The 17,291-nt window shown below is 51.2% G+C and overlaps 1 protein-coding gene across 1 annotated transcript in view; it reads left to right on the forward strand.

Moving 5' to 3' along the window:
• The window catches only part of ZCCHC7 (zinc finger CCHC-type containing 7), a gene marked incomplete at its 5' end in the record, with an annotated part of 84,015 nt that extends 79,342 nt beyond the window's left edge, over positions 1 to 4,673 (forward strand). The window contains 3 exons of the mRNA XM_082301126.1: positions 699 to 794; positions 3,498 to 3,615; positions 4,053 to 4,673. Of these exons, the coding sequence (XP_082157252.1) occupies positions 699 to 794; positions 3,498 to 3,615; positions 4,053 to 4,504 (666 nt within the window). The 3' untranslated portion in view covers positions 4,505 to 4,673. The remainder of the gene's footprint in view (positions 1 to 698; positions 795 to 3,497; positions 3,616 to 4,052) is intronic.
• Between the last annotated feature and the right edge of the window lie 12,618 nt (positions 4,674 to 17,291).

Consider the following 17,291-nt stretch of genomic DNA (forward strand, 5'->3'; position numbering starts at 1 on the left):
ACTGCTGTCATTCTTCTGGAGGCTCCGACGGAGAGCACAGCGGCTCCCACAGCAGAAGAGCATGGCAATACGCATTTAAAGAAAAACGGCATTCCTGCAATGAGCTTTGCCAAGAATTACTATTTCCTTTGAAATCTGGGCCACTCTTCCATGCTCCTTTAGCCCCAGAGAGAAGGAAACACACCAAATGCAGTAAGGTCGCTCTTTAGCCCCACTGCTTTTGGGCCAGGATTCCTTCATCACTTGTTAGTCCTGGTGGCTGCCCATGCCAGTGGACTGTGGCATCACGTCTGTGCCGTGGAGTATGGGACTGGTCTCCCATTCTCTCTGTGGGCCATGGCATTGTGCCTCTCCAGCTGTATGTGACGGCCCCTGTCAGAGAGGAGGGGCTGGGACACAAGGAGGAGGGGGAGAGATAAATCAGCGGCTTGCATTCAGAGCTGAAAGAACATGGCCTGGTGGAAAAGATGCCAAAAATGCCTCTTCCCACCTCATTTGTGATGCTCAGCCTGAGCCTCGCTCTACAAAATTACAGTAACGTGAGCCAGTTGCTGCTTTTTCAAACTCAATATTCCAACAGCAAGCAGGAGTGTATTGATCTACGCCTAATAAAATTATATTTATGTAATTTTAACTTATTTTTAATTCAGCATTCAGAATACTGCCAGACCTAATTCTTGCCCGTTTCCGTCTTCCAGACAAAGCCAGGACCCATCAAGGCAGCTGGTTCCCACTCGGAGCGCTCTGTGGCCGTGTACTGCTACAACTGTTCCCGCAAAGGACACTTCGGATACGTAAGTCTTGGCACTCTGCCGTGGGGTGGAACTCCATCCCTGCCACGGTGTGTGTGTGTGGCTGGAGGAAAGAGCTGTAAGAGCCAAGCTGGTGTGTGACACAAGAGGAGTGTGACCACAGTGCTGCCGTGGTCGGTGGAGGCCGATGTATAAAGGGATCTCACCCATCTAATTTAAAGATAGGAAGGAAAGTAAAAGTTGCTATCTCTCCTTGGCAGGTTCATTGGTTTGAGACTGCCTGGGAGAGAGAATATTCATTGGAAAAGAGTTACTGAATACAGCTTTTTTTTCCTTTCTTTTTTTTCCATTTGTGCCTCACTGCCATGTTCAACATCACATCAGGTTTTTCACCACAATCAGCCCAACCATTTGAGTGCTGTTTCAGGAATTTTCCATTTCTGCCTGCTTGTGATGATCCTTATTTGTAGTTTCCTAGTTTAGTTCAACATCTGAACTGAGTTTGGCATCGTCCTTCTGTAAGCTGCAGCCTGGTAAAGGAGACATCATGAGCCTTAAGTGGCTTCAGTAAAAACAGGAGATGTGCTTTGGTGCTATTTATTGCCTTTTTTGGTGCCTATCATTGTAAGTTCAGCTCTGTACCTGCAAATACCAACACAAAACAAATAATGGGGTTTTTCTCTCATGGAATAAATGCAGGAGCCACAAATATTCTAGTAAATGAATGTTAATCATGCACTGGATGGGTTTAGCTTATTTTTCCCCGTGGCTTAGAAACAGCAAATTGCCAGCAAATTCCTCCCTTCCCTTCTGCCTGCTCTTGTGTGTCAGCCCCTTCAACTATCCAGTAGGTTTTGTTAAAAGCTCAGGCCTTTAGATTAGTTTACTTTTATTAAACTGTCCAAAAAATGGCACTGGAGGAAGACAGTCGTATGTGGATACAAGTAAAGCTGCTGTGAAAATAATGAGTAATTATTAGGGATGCTGTAAATTGATTATTTAGGTCATTATTAAGGCTCCTGTAAAAATAATTAGAAATTATGTGTGAGGAGCTGATAGTAAATACTTAGATAGAAAATGGTAGAAACTACAAAATCAGAAAGGGAGGAAAGCAAGTGGTGGGCATTTTATGGCTCTCAAAGTTTAGGTAAGAAAGTGTTTGTAATAGTGTGCAAGGAGCAAAAACAGCCTGAGCAATGACAGAATGAAAGGGGATAAGCCGATAGTGACACAAGAGGGAAGAGATACCAGATCTTCCCATGTGCCTGCCATTCCCAAAAACAGGCAAAAAACTTCAGAAAAACTGATTCTTCACTAAATTTCAGCCAAGCAAATGCCAAAAAGAAAATGCAAAATATATCCAAAATGCATCTCTGATCTGCTGTGCCTCTGGGAGAGAGGAGCAGGCAAGGAAAGGGATTGCTGGGGTGGCACTGAGTGGTAGCAGTAGCACATGCAGGAAAGCTGCTGGTCCCATGGTGCAGACATCAGGTGAGTGAAAGCTCCTGACAGCTCCTGGAGATTGGTGAGGCCAAGACGTCACTAGAATGTCTTCAAACTGAAAGAGAGTAGAAAGAGAGTAGCTAATCTAGAGTTAGATTAGCTGTCAGGAAGAAATTCCTCCCTGTGAGGGAGGTTAGGCCCTGGCACAGGTTACCCAGAGAAGCTGTGGCTGCCCCTGGATCCCTGGCAGTGTCCGAGGCCAGGCTGGACAGTACTTGGAGCAACCTGGGATAGTGGAAGGTGTCCCTGCCATGGCAGGGGTGGCATTGGATGATCTTTAACATCCCTTCCAAGCCAAGCCATTGTGGCATTCTGTGTTTCTATGATTTCAGCGGTATCCAAGAAGAGAAAGATGATGAAGCAAAGCATAGCACATAACAAGCAATTTACAAGGAAGGTAAAGGAGAATAAAGCACCTATCAATACCACATGGTACCCAGAAAAAAGGCAGAATCACAGAAAGTGTTCCTGTTAGCCTAGCTCTCAAGACATGGATAAAACTGTGTGTACAGCAGTGAAAAAACACACATTCCTGTTCCAAGTGTTTGGGAAATAGGCTGGCATGCACATGATGCTAGAGTCAGCCCCTTCCTCACCTCAGCTGTCTGTTCAGGGCTCTGTTCCTCTTCTTTTTCCTCTTCCTCTTCCCTGCACTCTACGTGTGCAGCAGCTGCTGCTGCAGGATTTGCCTTTGGTTTGTCACTGTGAGGGAATGGCACACAGTGACACCATCCATCCTGGCTATTGGCAGGCTCTAGCTCCCACTGCTGCTCCCCTCTTTCCCCAGCCCACCCACCCCTTTGGCCTGCCACACCTCTGCAGGGAGCCTCACCCAAAACAGGCCGGGTGCCAGGGCTGCCCTGCCATGGCACTGTTTGTCTCTGGGGTGCTGGGAACGTGCAGAGCAAGTGTTGGGGTCCTGCCTGGCAGCAGGACAGCCCTGTCCCTGTGTCCAATAGCTCCATCAGCAACTTGCCTGGTGTTTACCTGTCATCACCTGGTCTTCATGATCTGTTCTGTGGGTGCTACAGATGTGTGGCAACTGCAGGAAGACGGGGGATTCCTTCTGGGTGCTCAAACAGTGTTCCAGTGTGTGAGGAGGGATTATGAGCTGGTAATGAAAATGTCAGTGCTGCCCACATCCCCCCACAGGTACAGACCAGGACCTGGAGAACCTGGCCCATTTCACTTCCAGGAAATCACCACTCAGCCACCTCTAGTGACCTGAAATGTGTTTTGCAGGAGTGCTCAGAGAAGCGGATGCAGGGAAACATGTTCCCCAGCTCTCCCTTCGTCTACTACTACGATGATGAATGCGATATCAAGAGGAGAGCAAACAGGTTAAAAAGGAAGGTGGCAGGTACAGTGTGTTTTGGGAGATCCCTCCCACCTTTCAGTTCTGTGTTTGTGCTTTTTAGAAACGTTGTGGAATTATTTTCATGTGTTGGGAAAAGCTGCATGGATTTGAACAGGTAGCCTGGTGGTAGTAAAAGATTTGTGATTTTACTCACCCATATCTATCATGGAAATTGACTGTGTCAAAGTCATTCAGTGAGCATTGTCAGATGTTTTAATTCTGAAAAATCTGCTGACATTAAAAATGCCTTGAAATAGCAGGAAGTGGATTAAATCATGATTTGTTAAGATTCTAGTGTGATGACAGGAAAAACCCACAGTGAAAAAATCTGCCAGAGATTAATTTTTGTCTAACTTCATATGTACCTAAGGAGAGCTGTGATGGCTCAGGTGCCAGGTTTTAGGGTTTTTAGGTATTGAAATAATGCACTCTGCTTCCAGACCTGCAGGAAGCTGGCCTTCTGCCGGAACAGTCTGAAACACCGTTGCAGGAAGAACAGCCTGAGGTGCACAGCCACAAGAAAAAGAGCAAACTTTGGAAAGAACAACGTGGGAAGAACAGCAAGAACAGTGAACAGCAAAAGAAGATGAAGGTGTCCCAGGCAAAGAAACCCCAAGAGGATAAGCACAGGAGGGGTGTTGAAATCCGCTGCGAACCGAAGGAGGACTTCCCTCGGGGGTACAAGCAGCAGGTGTGCAAGGGCAGCAGGGTCCGCCACAAGTCCCTTTTCCAGGCATTCTCAGGCAGCAAAGCCATGTGTGTGCAGCAGCCTCTGGAAGGTGCCAAAAGGAAGAAGAAATGGAAAAAGCAGAACAATGCTAGTCCTGACAGCAGGGACAATCTATTCCTTATAAAACAGCGGAAGAAGAAGTCCAAACAGAAGTCCTGGTGATGGGGAGGTAGGCAGGTACTGGCACTTGCTGGCTCTGGCTCTGCCTTCTCTTTATTCCTGTCGCTCTCTTAGCACATGAATTTGAGTCTGTCCCTGACCCAGCATGCTGGGCACCATCACCCACCCCATCCATCTCCACAGCCGCAGGGGACCACTCCATCTCTGTGAGCTGTCCCCAAGGCAAGCAGGACCCAGTGCTCCTGCCTGGGGTGGTCCTGGAATAGGCTGTATGTTTATTTTCTTTGCTTAGGGGTGTGGGGGGCAAGCTGGGTTTGTCAGGGGTTGTTTCTTCACCTGTGAGGTGGGGCTGTGCTGTTGGAGCACAGTGCCTTTGGGGCCAATGCCAGGGAGACTTGGGTCAGGAGGGGTTGGGGTGGAAAGCAGGAACATGGGTATAAAGCACATCCCCTCAGCCACTGGTCCTCTCCAGAGCACAGAAGGGCATTTGGCAGTTCCCTCCCCGCTGGAAGGGGCAGCCACGTCTCTGCTTTATGCTCTGGGAAGAAGCAGTCGCCCACCTCGCTCTCCAGTGCGGCACCATCGACCCACTGCCCTCGGGGCTCAGCTTTCAGGGCTCCATCCTCCTGGTCCTTACCAGCTGTCAGCAGAGCAGGACTGAGCAGTTGGGCATGGAACAGAGTTTACATCTCACACTAAATCTGTCCTTGTTCCTTTTGATGTGGAAGCTGTTTCTGGAGAAAAAAGAGCAGAGTATGAAGAACATACTTGGTTCCAGTCACACTGTGCTAAAATTTAATTTTTTTTTAATGCAGTTATTTTTGTACACTGGAATTCAGCATGTTGTTTTAAGGTTTGTAAGAATAAAATGCTTTATCAAAGGACTAACACAAATAAAACTTCACATGAGAAATATGAAAAAAATGGGTTTGTTCCTCATTTCCTTGCATTCCAAACATAATTGAAAACAGCGTCATGTTCTCTTTCCTGAGCTGCAAGTACATCACCTCTTGCAAGAGTAAAGGAAAAAAAGTAAGGTATTTATACTTTACTGTTTTGAAAAGGAAATTATCTATAGCCTGCTGCTCTCTACTGTACCACTTCTTAGAGAGCAGCTGATGGTAACAGACAGGGTCACTGAGGTGCAAGTCCTCTCCTCATGCAGCAGTCCTGTGTTAAAATTAGAGACTATTTGTACCCTGCAAGGGTATCTGGAAAGGGAAATGGGCACCCGAGAAAAAATGGAGGACTCTCATTTTGCCACTGTTATCCCATGCCAGTAGTCCCTAAATTCATTGGGTTTCTGTTTGGCAAACTCAACAGTGAGAACACAGGTGTTCTGGTGACCATGTCATCCTGTTTCAAAGGTATTTGAGGTAGAAATATGCTCGCATAGCATTTGGGAACCTAATGCCCAGCTTTGCTTCAGTATGTCCAACAAAAAATAAGTTTTGCTTAACTTCATTTCTTGCTTTATTGAAAAATTCCTGATGATACTGAAAAGAAAATCAGTTCTAGACCTACTGAAAAATGTTAATTCCTTCTGTGAAAAGACTTGCTTTTAACATGGAGACCGCTCTTTTCCTAGATGCTGTGTTGTACATCCCTTTTTGGTTTTGAATTCCATGTTTCATTTGAGCAAAAGCCACCACTGGCCTTTAGCCAAACCAGCACAAACCTGGCAGACAGGGAGGAGGGTGGTTTTCAGTGATTGTTTTGGTCATCTGGCCAGCTAAGTTGTCTGGAGGTGAGTGCATTTCCTGCACCTAAGAGAGGTGCCTTTACACCATCCATGTGCAGTGCCAGAGTGTGGAGCAAGTCAGAGTTCTTCCTAACTCTTCCCCAGAGGACCAGGTCCAGGGCCAGCATGGCAAGTCAGAAAGCCAGGAGACCCAGCCTCTTTCTCTGATGTTTGGTGGCTTCAGACAATACTATTCCACCCTGGACACTGCAGAGGAGTTGTTCAAACCCTGTTGTGCGCAGGTGGGCAGACCCTGCCTGGCCTTGGGAAGGTCATGGCAGGGAGTTTAGGCAAAGTGGCTTACACAGGTGCTTGGGTAAGACGCACAGAAGCCTGGCTGCCGATTGTGGCTCCTGCCTTTCACTGGCAGCAGCTGCTGACAGCACCAGACAATGTGTTTGTGGTGGACCTGCCTCTGGATGTCACTCTGAATCCTGCAGGTACCCAGCCCTGTGGAGCCTTTGCTCTGGTAGATGTCTGCTGCTTGTGATTACAGGACAGCGAGTAAAAGATGGAGGAAGCATGTTTTTCAGGACCATGGGAAGGGAAAACATTGAGGCAGTGACCCTTGGAAGCAGACAGGAGCTGGGTGAGGGAATATCCTCCAGCCACAGGCCAGGACCTGGCAGGCGGGTGGCAGCATTGCCACTGTGGGAAAAGAAACAAGATCTTGCAGCAGCACATCCAACCTGGGGCATGAACCACAGGTGTGTTTGGGTCCTGGCAGGTAACAACATCAGCTCCAGCACTGACCAGTGTCAGGCTTTGCAGAAATCTGCACCCACCAGGGCTTTCAGGGGAGAACTGGCATGTCTGGATAATGCCACCAGTGAGGAAGGAGGGACATAGACAAGGCTGGCTTGTTGCTGGAAAGCACCTGGGTAAATCAGGTGCAACAGAAACTGGTGCCTGCGGCTCTGTCTGGCACCACTTGGAACAAAGCGGGTTGTGTCTGGCACCAGCTGTCACCAGTAACCAGTGCCACCCAGCACTCCCTGTAAGGCTTCTGTCAGGCAGCTGATGGATCTTAGGGAGTTCAGCATGAGAATAAAGCAGCAGGAGATTGTTTACGTTCAGTGAGGAGAGGACAAGGAAAATGGCAAAAAGGGGTGGATTTTCCAGCACCATCAATATCAGCACGTCAGGTGCTGTGAAAGGGCAGTGCTGTGTTAGAATCCTGCTCCAGGCCTGGCAACTGGGGGACTGAGCTGCTTCCATCGAGCTCTGCTTTATCCTATTAAACCACAATGTACTTCAGCCTGTCACTCCTCCCACCTGCTTTCCCCCCTCCTTTAAAGAACTGTCAGTCCTTACTCCAGAGATGCCTGGGACTGAAAAACATGCTCATCCCAGGAGAGGACGGTGTCTCGAGGTCACAGTTGATGTGCACTGGTGAGGCAGCATGAGGAAACCTACATTGCGTGAATAAATAAAGGACCGCAGCTCAGACCCAGCACTGCAGAGGAGACAAGATGGATGGATCAGCAGGTCAGAGTCTTGTTGGGTAATGGGGGCAGGTGTCCCAGGAGTGAAGAGGGGAGAAGGGAGTATTGGGTCCATCATTTGTTGCAGCCACTACACAGAGAGGTTGAGGAAGGAAGGAGTGCTGTGATTTGAGGTGTCTGTGTCCATGGCACACCTGTGGGAGGGAACTGGATGTGGTCTTTGTGACATTGCACAGGTCTCTCTCCTCCTTGAAGTGTTCCTTTCCCTGAAGTCCATCTCAAAACATCAATCTCTCCAACTGTTGTACAATCTGCAGGGACCATCACTTAACTGTGTGTGTACAGGGCCATACCATACCCAACACCAGCAGTCCACAGTGACCACACAAACCCGTGTGCCTCAGGGTGGCCCCAGTCTCACTGGCAGACCTTGTTTCACCCCACATGTCAATGAGCAGCTACTCAAGGGCACCAAGCAAACCTGAGGTTCAGTTCACCCGAGTAGGTGGACACTGACAAATGAGCACCCAGCAAGGATGGGCACTCCCATGCTGCACCTTCTAGATGGGACTGTGGGTGACAGTGGCAGACCAGGGTCAGTGACAACCAACCGTGGCACCACGTGGGATAGCAGCCAGTAATTGCACTTTTTTTGCATTGCAAAATGATTATTAGCACCTCAGTTCATTATTAGAGCAAATTTAATTTTTCAATGTAAAGGAGCCAGTTGTATTTATAAAGGAAACAGTGTTGATACAGCTGGAAAAAATTAATTCATGACAAATGTAAGGAAAATTAATAGTCTTTAACCAGGGCAATATTTGACTGTGTCTAATTGTGCTTTGCAGGGTTTGAAAGGTCCTGGCAGAAATTCTTGCAGAGGCATCTTGCACTTCTGATGAAACTGCATTTAAACATTGGGGGTTTTTTTAATTAACCTTGTGCCAGTCTGGTCAAATCATAGAAAAACTGTTGTGGAAACCTGGTGTATTTGTGCACTGGCAGGGCCATTGTGTGCATTTAGGAAGGTCTTGTCTAATCCAAATGCATTCAGGCAGAAAACAAGAGGGAGCAGAGACAACGCCATGGGCAGAGTGGCCGCCGGGAGCCGCCAGGCAGGAGATGCTCGGGCTGACCACGGCCCATGGGGCCTGCAGGCAGGAGTGGCCACACCCAGAAGAGGAAGGTTTAGCAGGCACCAAGGGGTTTGGGATGGGGGAAATTTCACAGAGACACATTCTCCTTTATTGACTGGCAAGAACACACAGTTGCAGGTGACGTTTGGAGTGATGGGCTGATTGCATGTGGCCAGAGCAGGTCCAGCAGAAGAGGAACAAGCCCAGCCGAGGCTTCAATGCCTGGTCAGGTTCGGGTCAGAGCTCCAGGGGGCTGTTCCTGCTGGGCTCTCCAGAGGGTTCCACATCCCAGTTGTGCCCCAGCCCCGCTACGGCACCAGCCGTCTCCTTTATGTGGGCAGACTGCAGCTCTTCCAGTGGACAGCAGCGGGAGAGCTGCATCCTTCATGTGATGAAATCCGAGGTGCAAACAGCCCCAGGTGGGGCAGAGCCTTGTGAACACTGTCACGTCTGAGCAGAGGTCTCCTAAGCAGCTGGTTCCAGCACCTACACTCTGCTGTCGCGGTGGCCGCTTTGGGAAGGCAAACCAGAAGGTCCCGGTTTATGAAAGCACTGGGGGCAGGACGGGCCCCGCTGTTCTTCTTGAGGGGTGCAAGAGTTGCAAAGGGGACATCTGACCCTGCAGTGTCCTCCCCCTTCAGCCCTGCGGACAGTCCCAGCCTCTCGCCCTCCCATCGCACTCGGCTCTCCTCAGGACAGCTTGGAAGCGCGCCATCCCCTCAACTCAGCTGCCAACTTGAAGCCAATTTGCATTGGATAATTATTTTCAATTAAGTGATAACAATCGTGTTCTGAACAGAAATAATCTTGTCCAAAGGCCAAACAGTTTATCCCGCCTCGGAGATGAGGCTGCCGCTTTGTGCGCGCCCATCGGCGCCAGCGCCGTTATCGGCCCCGCGGTGCCGGGGCTTCGGCTGGCCGCCAGGGACGGCTGCGTGCGGCCGCTCCTGCTGGGACCCCGCTGGCTGCACCCCCGGGCCCCCGCAGCCTTCTGCCTCCCCGCCAGCGGACGGGTCTCTGCACATGCTCCCCTGAGGAGCCAGGAGGTTTTGCCACGCCTGTGGCGTTATCCCGGTGTCTGGATGGAAACGAGCCGCTTTCACACGCAGACCTCACCCCAACACCTCTCTCCTCCTCCGGCAGTCCCACACACAGTGGGCACGCACTCGGCACAGCAAGAGGCAGCCACCACAGCTGGAATTGGCCTTGGCTCCTGCCAGCCACCCCAAGAGGAGACTCGAGGGTACTGCCCAGCAGGCTGACACCTCTGCTCAGCATCTTCCCTGGCGAGGAACCCGGTCTCCGGAGGAGCTGCCCCGGTGTCCGCAGACATCCCTCGGCTCTGGCTGTTCTGTGACAGTGTCCGTCAGTGCTGGCTGTTCTGTGTGGGCCGGTGTTCCTTGCTCTCCAAAGTAGTACCAGCCTTATGTACAGCCAGGGCTGGTGACAGTCCCTGCAGAGCTGTGCTTGTCAGCTGTCAATCTCTAACTCTGCTGTCACTGGAAAGAACAAGTGGGGCTGCTACTGCCAAAGCACAGCATCAGCCAGACCCTTTCCTGCCCTAGAGGGAGAAAAGGACCACCTCAACCAAGGCACCTGCCAATCTGACGGGAGCCACTTTGGCTTGGCACTGGAATTGGGAGGCTCTGGCCAGCTCCAACAGAAGAAGGAGGAACAACGGTGGAGGCAGCTGCCGTCCTTAGAGGCTCCAGTACAGCTGCACCTGGATCTGTGCAGGGCCTGGAGCAGAACCCAGGACTCTACCATGGCCCATCCCGGGTGGCTGCCCCATGGCCTCGCACCCCTCATCCCTCCACAGCCGGTGCAAGGCAGAGCTGGCGCTGGTGGCTGCAGCTCAGAGCCTGCTGGGGGCCAGCCCAGGCCGGCAGTGGGGGTGGCTGGACTCATGCGGATCTCTGTACTGCACTTTCCTGGAAGGAAGTTGGGGTGGGGGATTGTAGGGCTTTTTCAATCTGCCAAAGCCCAGTCAGTTGGGAAGATTGGACATGGGAGCTCCAGCAAGTGAAAAATAGCAAATCCAATATCTTTTTAGTGGTGTTTTTATATTCAAATTAGACATAATCTCCATGAATAAAATTACTGTTCCCAAAGGGATCATGCCCAATTTAAATGTATAAAATGTCATTAAAAGGGCGCTGGCTTGCTATTAAAATTTAACTCCAGCAAACCCCCAATGTCATTTGTATTATAGTTTTACAATTAAGCCAGAGATGTTGGAAATAATAGTTTTGATGTACAATCTGGTACCATACAGTAGGAGCGCATTGTTCCTCAGAAGCTGCAGCCGGACCTATCGCTGGCAACACGGCCACCAGCCATGGCTCCTGGGGACAGGGCGCAGCCGTGGCGCTGCTGAGTGGCAGCCGGCTGGGAACAGGTCTGTGCCCTCCTTCCCACTCACAGAGCCACCTGAGAGAGACAGCTGCAGAGGAGATGTGGGCCTGCTGGAAGGATCCACACATCGGTCTGTAACCTCCTCTGGTTTGGGACCATGCCAGGCAAGGGATGTGGATCCCTTTCCCTTTTCCCGGCTCTGCTCTGGGTTTTCCCCAGCTCTGCCACACCAGTGCTGTGTTCCGTGGCCTGCTTCTGTGGGGAGCTCAGCACTGTTCTCAAGGGCATGTCATCCCCACAGGGACCACCATCCTGAGGGCTGGTGGAGCTCCAGAAGTAGCTGGGAGCAGCAGCAGGAGGAAGGAATGCAGCAGAAAAATGTCTGCTTGGGGCCATGATGCCCTGTGCCAGGTAGTTACTTCATCTTTAACCCAGCACCAGTGTAGCTGGTGGGAGCTGCTGGCTGTTTTCCACATGGCAGGGGAGGGAGATCAGGGAGATCAGATTTACTGGGTGTTCTGATCACAGCTTGTGAGCTTTCAGACATGCTGGATGCCCCTCAGTCATCAAGAGACCTGACAAAGTCTGTCCCCACTCTCCCTGAGGGCTGGAGACTCTGCTGATCCCTCACTGTCATGTGCCACAGTCCCAGGGCAGAACCGGGTGATCTAGGAGGTGACAGCCACCAGAGGAATGGCCTGGCCTGTGTTCCCCAAACCCTCATGGTTCTGCCCCAAACACTGGTGGTCCTGCTCCCCTCCGCTTGACAGGCTTCAGCTTTTATGGTTGAGACGATGCGAGCAAAATTTCCTAAAAAGTTTGAGAACACAGAGCCCCAGTGAAGGCTGGCAGGAGCGGACTCTTTGGTCACAGTCTGGAGCCTGCACTGACTATGGACAGCTGAAACCGGGCCTCTTCAGCTGGGATCTGCAGGGGAAAAAGAAATCTGAGTGACCTCGCTGGACTTTGCCCAGCTGGTACTGGCAGTCACCCCGCATGCACATGGTCCCCCCGGAGAAGAGCTGCTGCCTGGTCCCATGACCCCCAGACCTGGCACCAAGCACCCCCTGGAGCCAAAACAAAAACCTACTCCCTGGGAAGGGGTGGCTCAGGAAGAATCTATAATAATGTACCAAATAATTACTGTGCATTAAAGGGTATAATGCATATTCAAACATGCATTTAACTTTCAGAGCAAGCAGGTGGGTGAATACGCATGTTATAAAATACACTTATTTAACTAATGTGCAATTAATGGGGCAAAACAGTCAAAACTATTTATTACTTCTGGGAACAGAACACCTTTCCAAGCATTTTAATTGCTGCAGCATTATTTTGAAAACAAAGACCCCATTCAGTCTTTCACATTCTCTCTCTTTTTCCCTAAAGAACAGAAAAGCTGTGTTAAAACCTATCACTCCTGTGTGTAGAAGGGAAATGCTGAGCAAAAAAGCATGCAGAACTCTGGGAAGGTTGTGATGGAACAAACTACTGCAGCAGGAGAGAAGTAAATAACCCTAGAAAATAGATCTTACATATGCAATATCTATTGTATTATATTATATATATATTATAAAGAATTTGCAAAAACCAATCCAGCTTCTAGACCCACTCTGGCAAGCTGGAGGTGCACCCTGAGGTATGTGCAGGGGTTGCAGTGGAGAGCAGCACCATGGGGAGCAGTGCCACAAGGACTCTGCCCAGCACTGGCACAGGGACACAGCGAGTGTGGCACTGCCAAAACTTGCCCTCCTGGCCAGGCTGTTGGCCATGCCCAGGCAGTAAGAGGTCCCAGGCACATGCCTTTGGTGGCTCCTGTGGTGGCACCACAGCATCATCCCCTGCCAGCCTCTTCTCCTGTCGCCCATGTGTCCATGTCCCAGGTCCTTCCTGGAGCTGCAGGAGCACACCCATCAGCCTGCAGAATGGGGAGCACTCATCCGGGACGTGCGGGCCAGCCACCCCACAGCTGCAGATAGGCAGACTTCCCTGTGTCCCCATGTCTGTGAGGGTGAAGAAGTTCCCCAGCACCACAGTGTTCTTCCATTACTTGTTACATGGAGAGGCTGCTGGAGCAAACAAGGAAAAAGCTTCTCCTCTGCATGACTGAGCTGCATAGGCCAAACCAAAGGGTGTGCCCTGGGCAATTCTTACCTGGATTTCCATGTTGAAGCACAATTAGCTATGTAATAAACTTCATGTTGTCGCTGCTGGATCCTTTCCAGACATAACCCCACAGCCATGAGCACCTGGGGACCCATATCCCACTGGAGACAGTGGGGAGCATCCCACGCCGTGCTGTTCTGCCCCTCACTGCTCTTCCCTTCTGCAGAGGGACACAAGGCCCAACCAGCTCGCTGACACCCGCAGCAGGGCCAGCAGCATCTGAAGCCCAGGTAGGGCAGCCACAGGGCACAGCCTGTATTTCCCCAGGGTTCTCCTTGTGTGCAGAGCTGCTCCAAACTGCCTCTGCCTGCACCCAGAGACCCAAATCCACCCAGGCACCCCAGAGGTCCCTGCTTGCACTGCGCCGCCCCGAGCACCTTCTGCACATCCCACCCACAGAGAGAGCTTGGCTTCCACCAACAGGGAAAAGCAGCCACTTAATTAAATACATTTCTTTTCATTTTCAAGGAGCTTTCTAAATTTATGCTAGTAGCTGAGTGCTTCTGAGTCATAGGCTGACAACACACTGGGTCATATTTTGCATTAAAATACATGAATCCAAAATGGAAATATTGGCAGATTTGGCATCTACCAGTCCGATGGGGAAATGCCCTACCCGGGTACTTCCAACAGTACATTGCATCTAGAGCAGGTCAGAGTGTGGACCTGGCTGCTCACACAGCACATGACCACACGGAGAAGGTCCCTTTTAATTTTTAAAAGAAAAGCAGTTTAATCATTGTGAGGAACTATACCTTCAGGGTATCATTTCAAAAATACAGGCAGAGATTAGGAGGGATTTGTGAGATTGTGTTTATTCCCAATTTAAGTGCTTTCCATAAATTAATTATAAAAGCAAGCCCAAACCAGTCAGAAGTACACTGGGAAATTCTCAGAGTGCTAGTCATTTTCATGCACTAATATTCATGCCATCTGCCTGCCTTTTTTCTGCATTTTGTCTAAATACTCTGTGGTTATCCTCGTCCTGCTTTCCTCTGGTGCGCCTTGTCCCTCTCCCCCTTGCCCTGCTGCAGGTACTGCCCCAAGCACTCTGCTAGGCTTTCACTGAGAGCATTAAAAAGAGGAAGTTGTGTTTTGGCAATTGGGTTTATTCCCATTTATAGGATTCACCAGTTGTCCCGGACAAGCTCTCATCCCACAGGCTGCATGGGGCAGTAAGTTTGATATATGGCCACTGTGAACTCACTCCAGGCAGAGCTTTGAGCCTTCTTTTAAAGGCCTCTTTTAGGAGAGAATTAAAATATCATTCCTTAAAATAGCATCATTTCAGTTGCTCCCAGATACAAAATCCCAGCTATCCCTTATGGAGCATTAAAGAAACCAGTGTGGTTGAAATCCCTAATGGGAACAATATGTTTTTCCTGCCTACAGGAAACCTCTGCAACTGCTTTAAATGTAACCTTGTGGCAACAGTCTGACAGCCCAAGCACTCTCCTGCCCTGTAGTGAAGGTGGGATTTCACCTGGCTGGTGGAATGCTGAGCATGTCAGGGCCTGAGGTGGCAGCGAGGCACACGGGGACGTGGGCACAGAGGGGCACGGGCAGAGCAGGGACACGGGGTCCAGCAGGGGCAGGGGAGCACAGGCACACTGGGGATGTGGGCACAGTAAGGGCGACAGAGGACACAGGTGCAGCAAGGACACAGGGATGTGGGCACAGCAAGGCAAGCGGGAGCAGCAGCAAGAAGGATGCTCCAAGGAGGACAGGGTGGGAAAAGCCTCTGTGGTTTCGGGCCCCAGACGGGTGGGCAGCATCCCTCACGTGCTGCTCTGGTCCCTCTGCCCGAGGAACTGGTGGGGGTGGCAGGATTACACCAGCCCTGCCAATGCAGGCCCTGTGGCACAGCAGTGGGGCCAGCCGGGCACTGGGGGCTCTCCCAGCCTCATGGGGAAGAACGATAGTCTGCCAGCGATTCATCTCACGCCAGGACAGTGGGTGATGGTGAGGCAGTGACAAGGCTGATGGGTGAGGTCCCACACTGCTGGGGATGCACTGTGGTGCTGCCAGGCTGGCTGGTTCCAGCTCAGAGTGGCCCCTTCCTGCCAAAGATTGCTGGTTTTGTCAGGAATAAACCCAGGCAGTGGCCATACACCCTTGCCCAGCCAGCACTCCTGGCATCCCTCTCACAGCGCCAGGAACCCCATCTGGGAGCAGGTAGGGAGGAGGGACACAGACACCCCTGCTTGGGTGGTGGAGAAAGGTGCTGGAGGGAGCAGCAGCACATCCCACCCCTGCCCTGTGGCATGAGAGGATGGGTGAAGGGCGCTGGGGGGGAACACCAGCATGGACCCACTCGCTGGGGTGAGGGGCACATGGAGCCACTGGCTCGGCCCTGCTGGTCCCCAGATCCCCCTCCCCAGCACCACTGCTCGCACGCAGCTTTGTCCCTGGGAACACACAGTACATTCTGGAATGGGAGTGCAGTCCTGCCCCCGAGCAGATTACCGATTAATTGGGTGAATCCCAGCAAACAGGCTCTGGGAAGGGGACGACAGACTGCAGGCATGAGTCCGGCCGGATTTGGTCCCATCACCTGTCCTGAGGGCTTCTCCCATCCAGTCTGCATAGATCCCCAGGAAATCAGCCTCCATCACTGCACACCCTAGAGAGCCACAGCTCCTCCTCAAAACCCAGGGTGGGTGGGACAGGGTGCGATAGCATGGGTTAAAGTGGGATGGGATGGGATGGGATGGGATGGGATGGGATGGGATGGGATGGGATGGGATGGGATGGGATGGGATGGGATGGGATGGCATGGGATGGCATGGGATGGGATGTCATGGCATGGCATGGCATGGCATGGCATGGCATGGCATGGCATGGCATGGCATGGCATGGCATGGCATGGCATGGCATGGCTGGGCAGAGACCAAACCATTCTCTGGCTTTTTGCAAGGGGCTGTCACACCTCCACACTCCCATATCCTATGGAGAGCTGCCATCTCTGCCTGGGGTGGCTGGTGTTGCCCTTCATAGAGGGAAAGCTGGTGGTTTTTTCTGTCCCACCCTGACATCAGTCAAACTCCAGCTGTACCAGAGAGGGTGGCATTCCCAGCTCTGCCGGTGTCCTTCCCACTTGGCAGCAAGAGGGGGAAAGGCAGTGTAGGGGTGTGGCAGCCACACCTGGGTGGTGGAGAGGTGTGGGAGGGTAATGGGACACCCATTACCCATTCCTCTCCCTCCCTTCCAGCTCTCTTTGAAAGAATTTCAGTTTCTCGGAGCTGGAACAGTCAGGCCTGCCTGGAACAAATCACAAGGTGCAAATGGAATTAGGCATTTACATATGTGTGTGGGTTTTATCCAGAAAACACCAAAACGGGAAACAAGGGGTGGTTGTCCAGAGCCGGGGGACCCTATGGCTCTGCTGCCAAGGGCCCCTGAGAGATGCAGTGCAGGAGCACAGAACCACGACCTCACCTTCAGAGGGACTGAAGGGCTGGGGGCTGAAGCCACGGTGAAGGAGATGGTTTACAGGTGCTTTTAAGGGATAAAACCATGCTGTGGCCAGAATTGCACACTTTGTTTTGTAAATAAACCCTCTCTGGGGGTCTCCATCTCCCTTGTGCCACTGGGGGCACTGGCCCACAGCTTGGAGGTTGCTGAAGTGTCTGAGGGAGTGACTCCACCACATCCACTGGGACTGGGAAGCGGGAATTGGAAAACCCCAGCAGGACGAGCCTGGAGGTGTCACACTGGAGAGCAGGTACTCCCGACAATAATCCCTACCTGATCAGGGAGGGAGATAAGGTGTCGGCTCGGATCATACCCAGCTCAGCAGCATAAAATAAACTTTCAAGCAATTATTAAAAAATAAAACCAACTCTGCTGGCATAATCTGACAGCCTGCTGATGGTACATCATGATAAAGGGAAATCCCATCCAGAGCAGCAGAACAAATCCCACATGGAGCAATATTCTGGTATATATACTTCCAACTCCATGTTCCCTCTGCCCACAAATGTGTT

This window comes from Coloeus monedula (assembly GCF_965178545.1).
Source record: "Coloeus monedula genome assembly, chromosome: Z".
Classification (NCBI taxonomy): domain Eukaryota; kingdom Metazoa; phylum Chordata; class Aves; order Passeriformes; family Corvidae; genus Coloeus; species Coloeus monedula.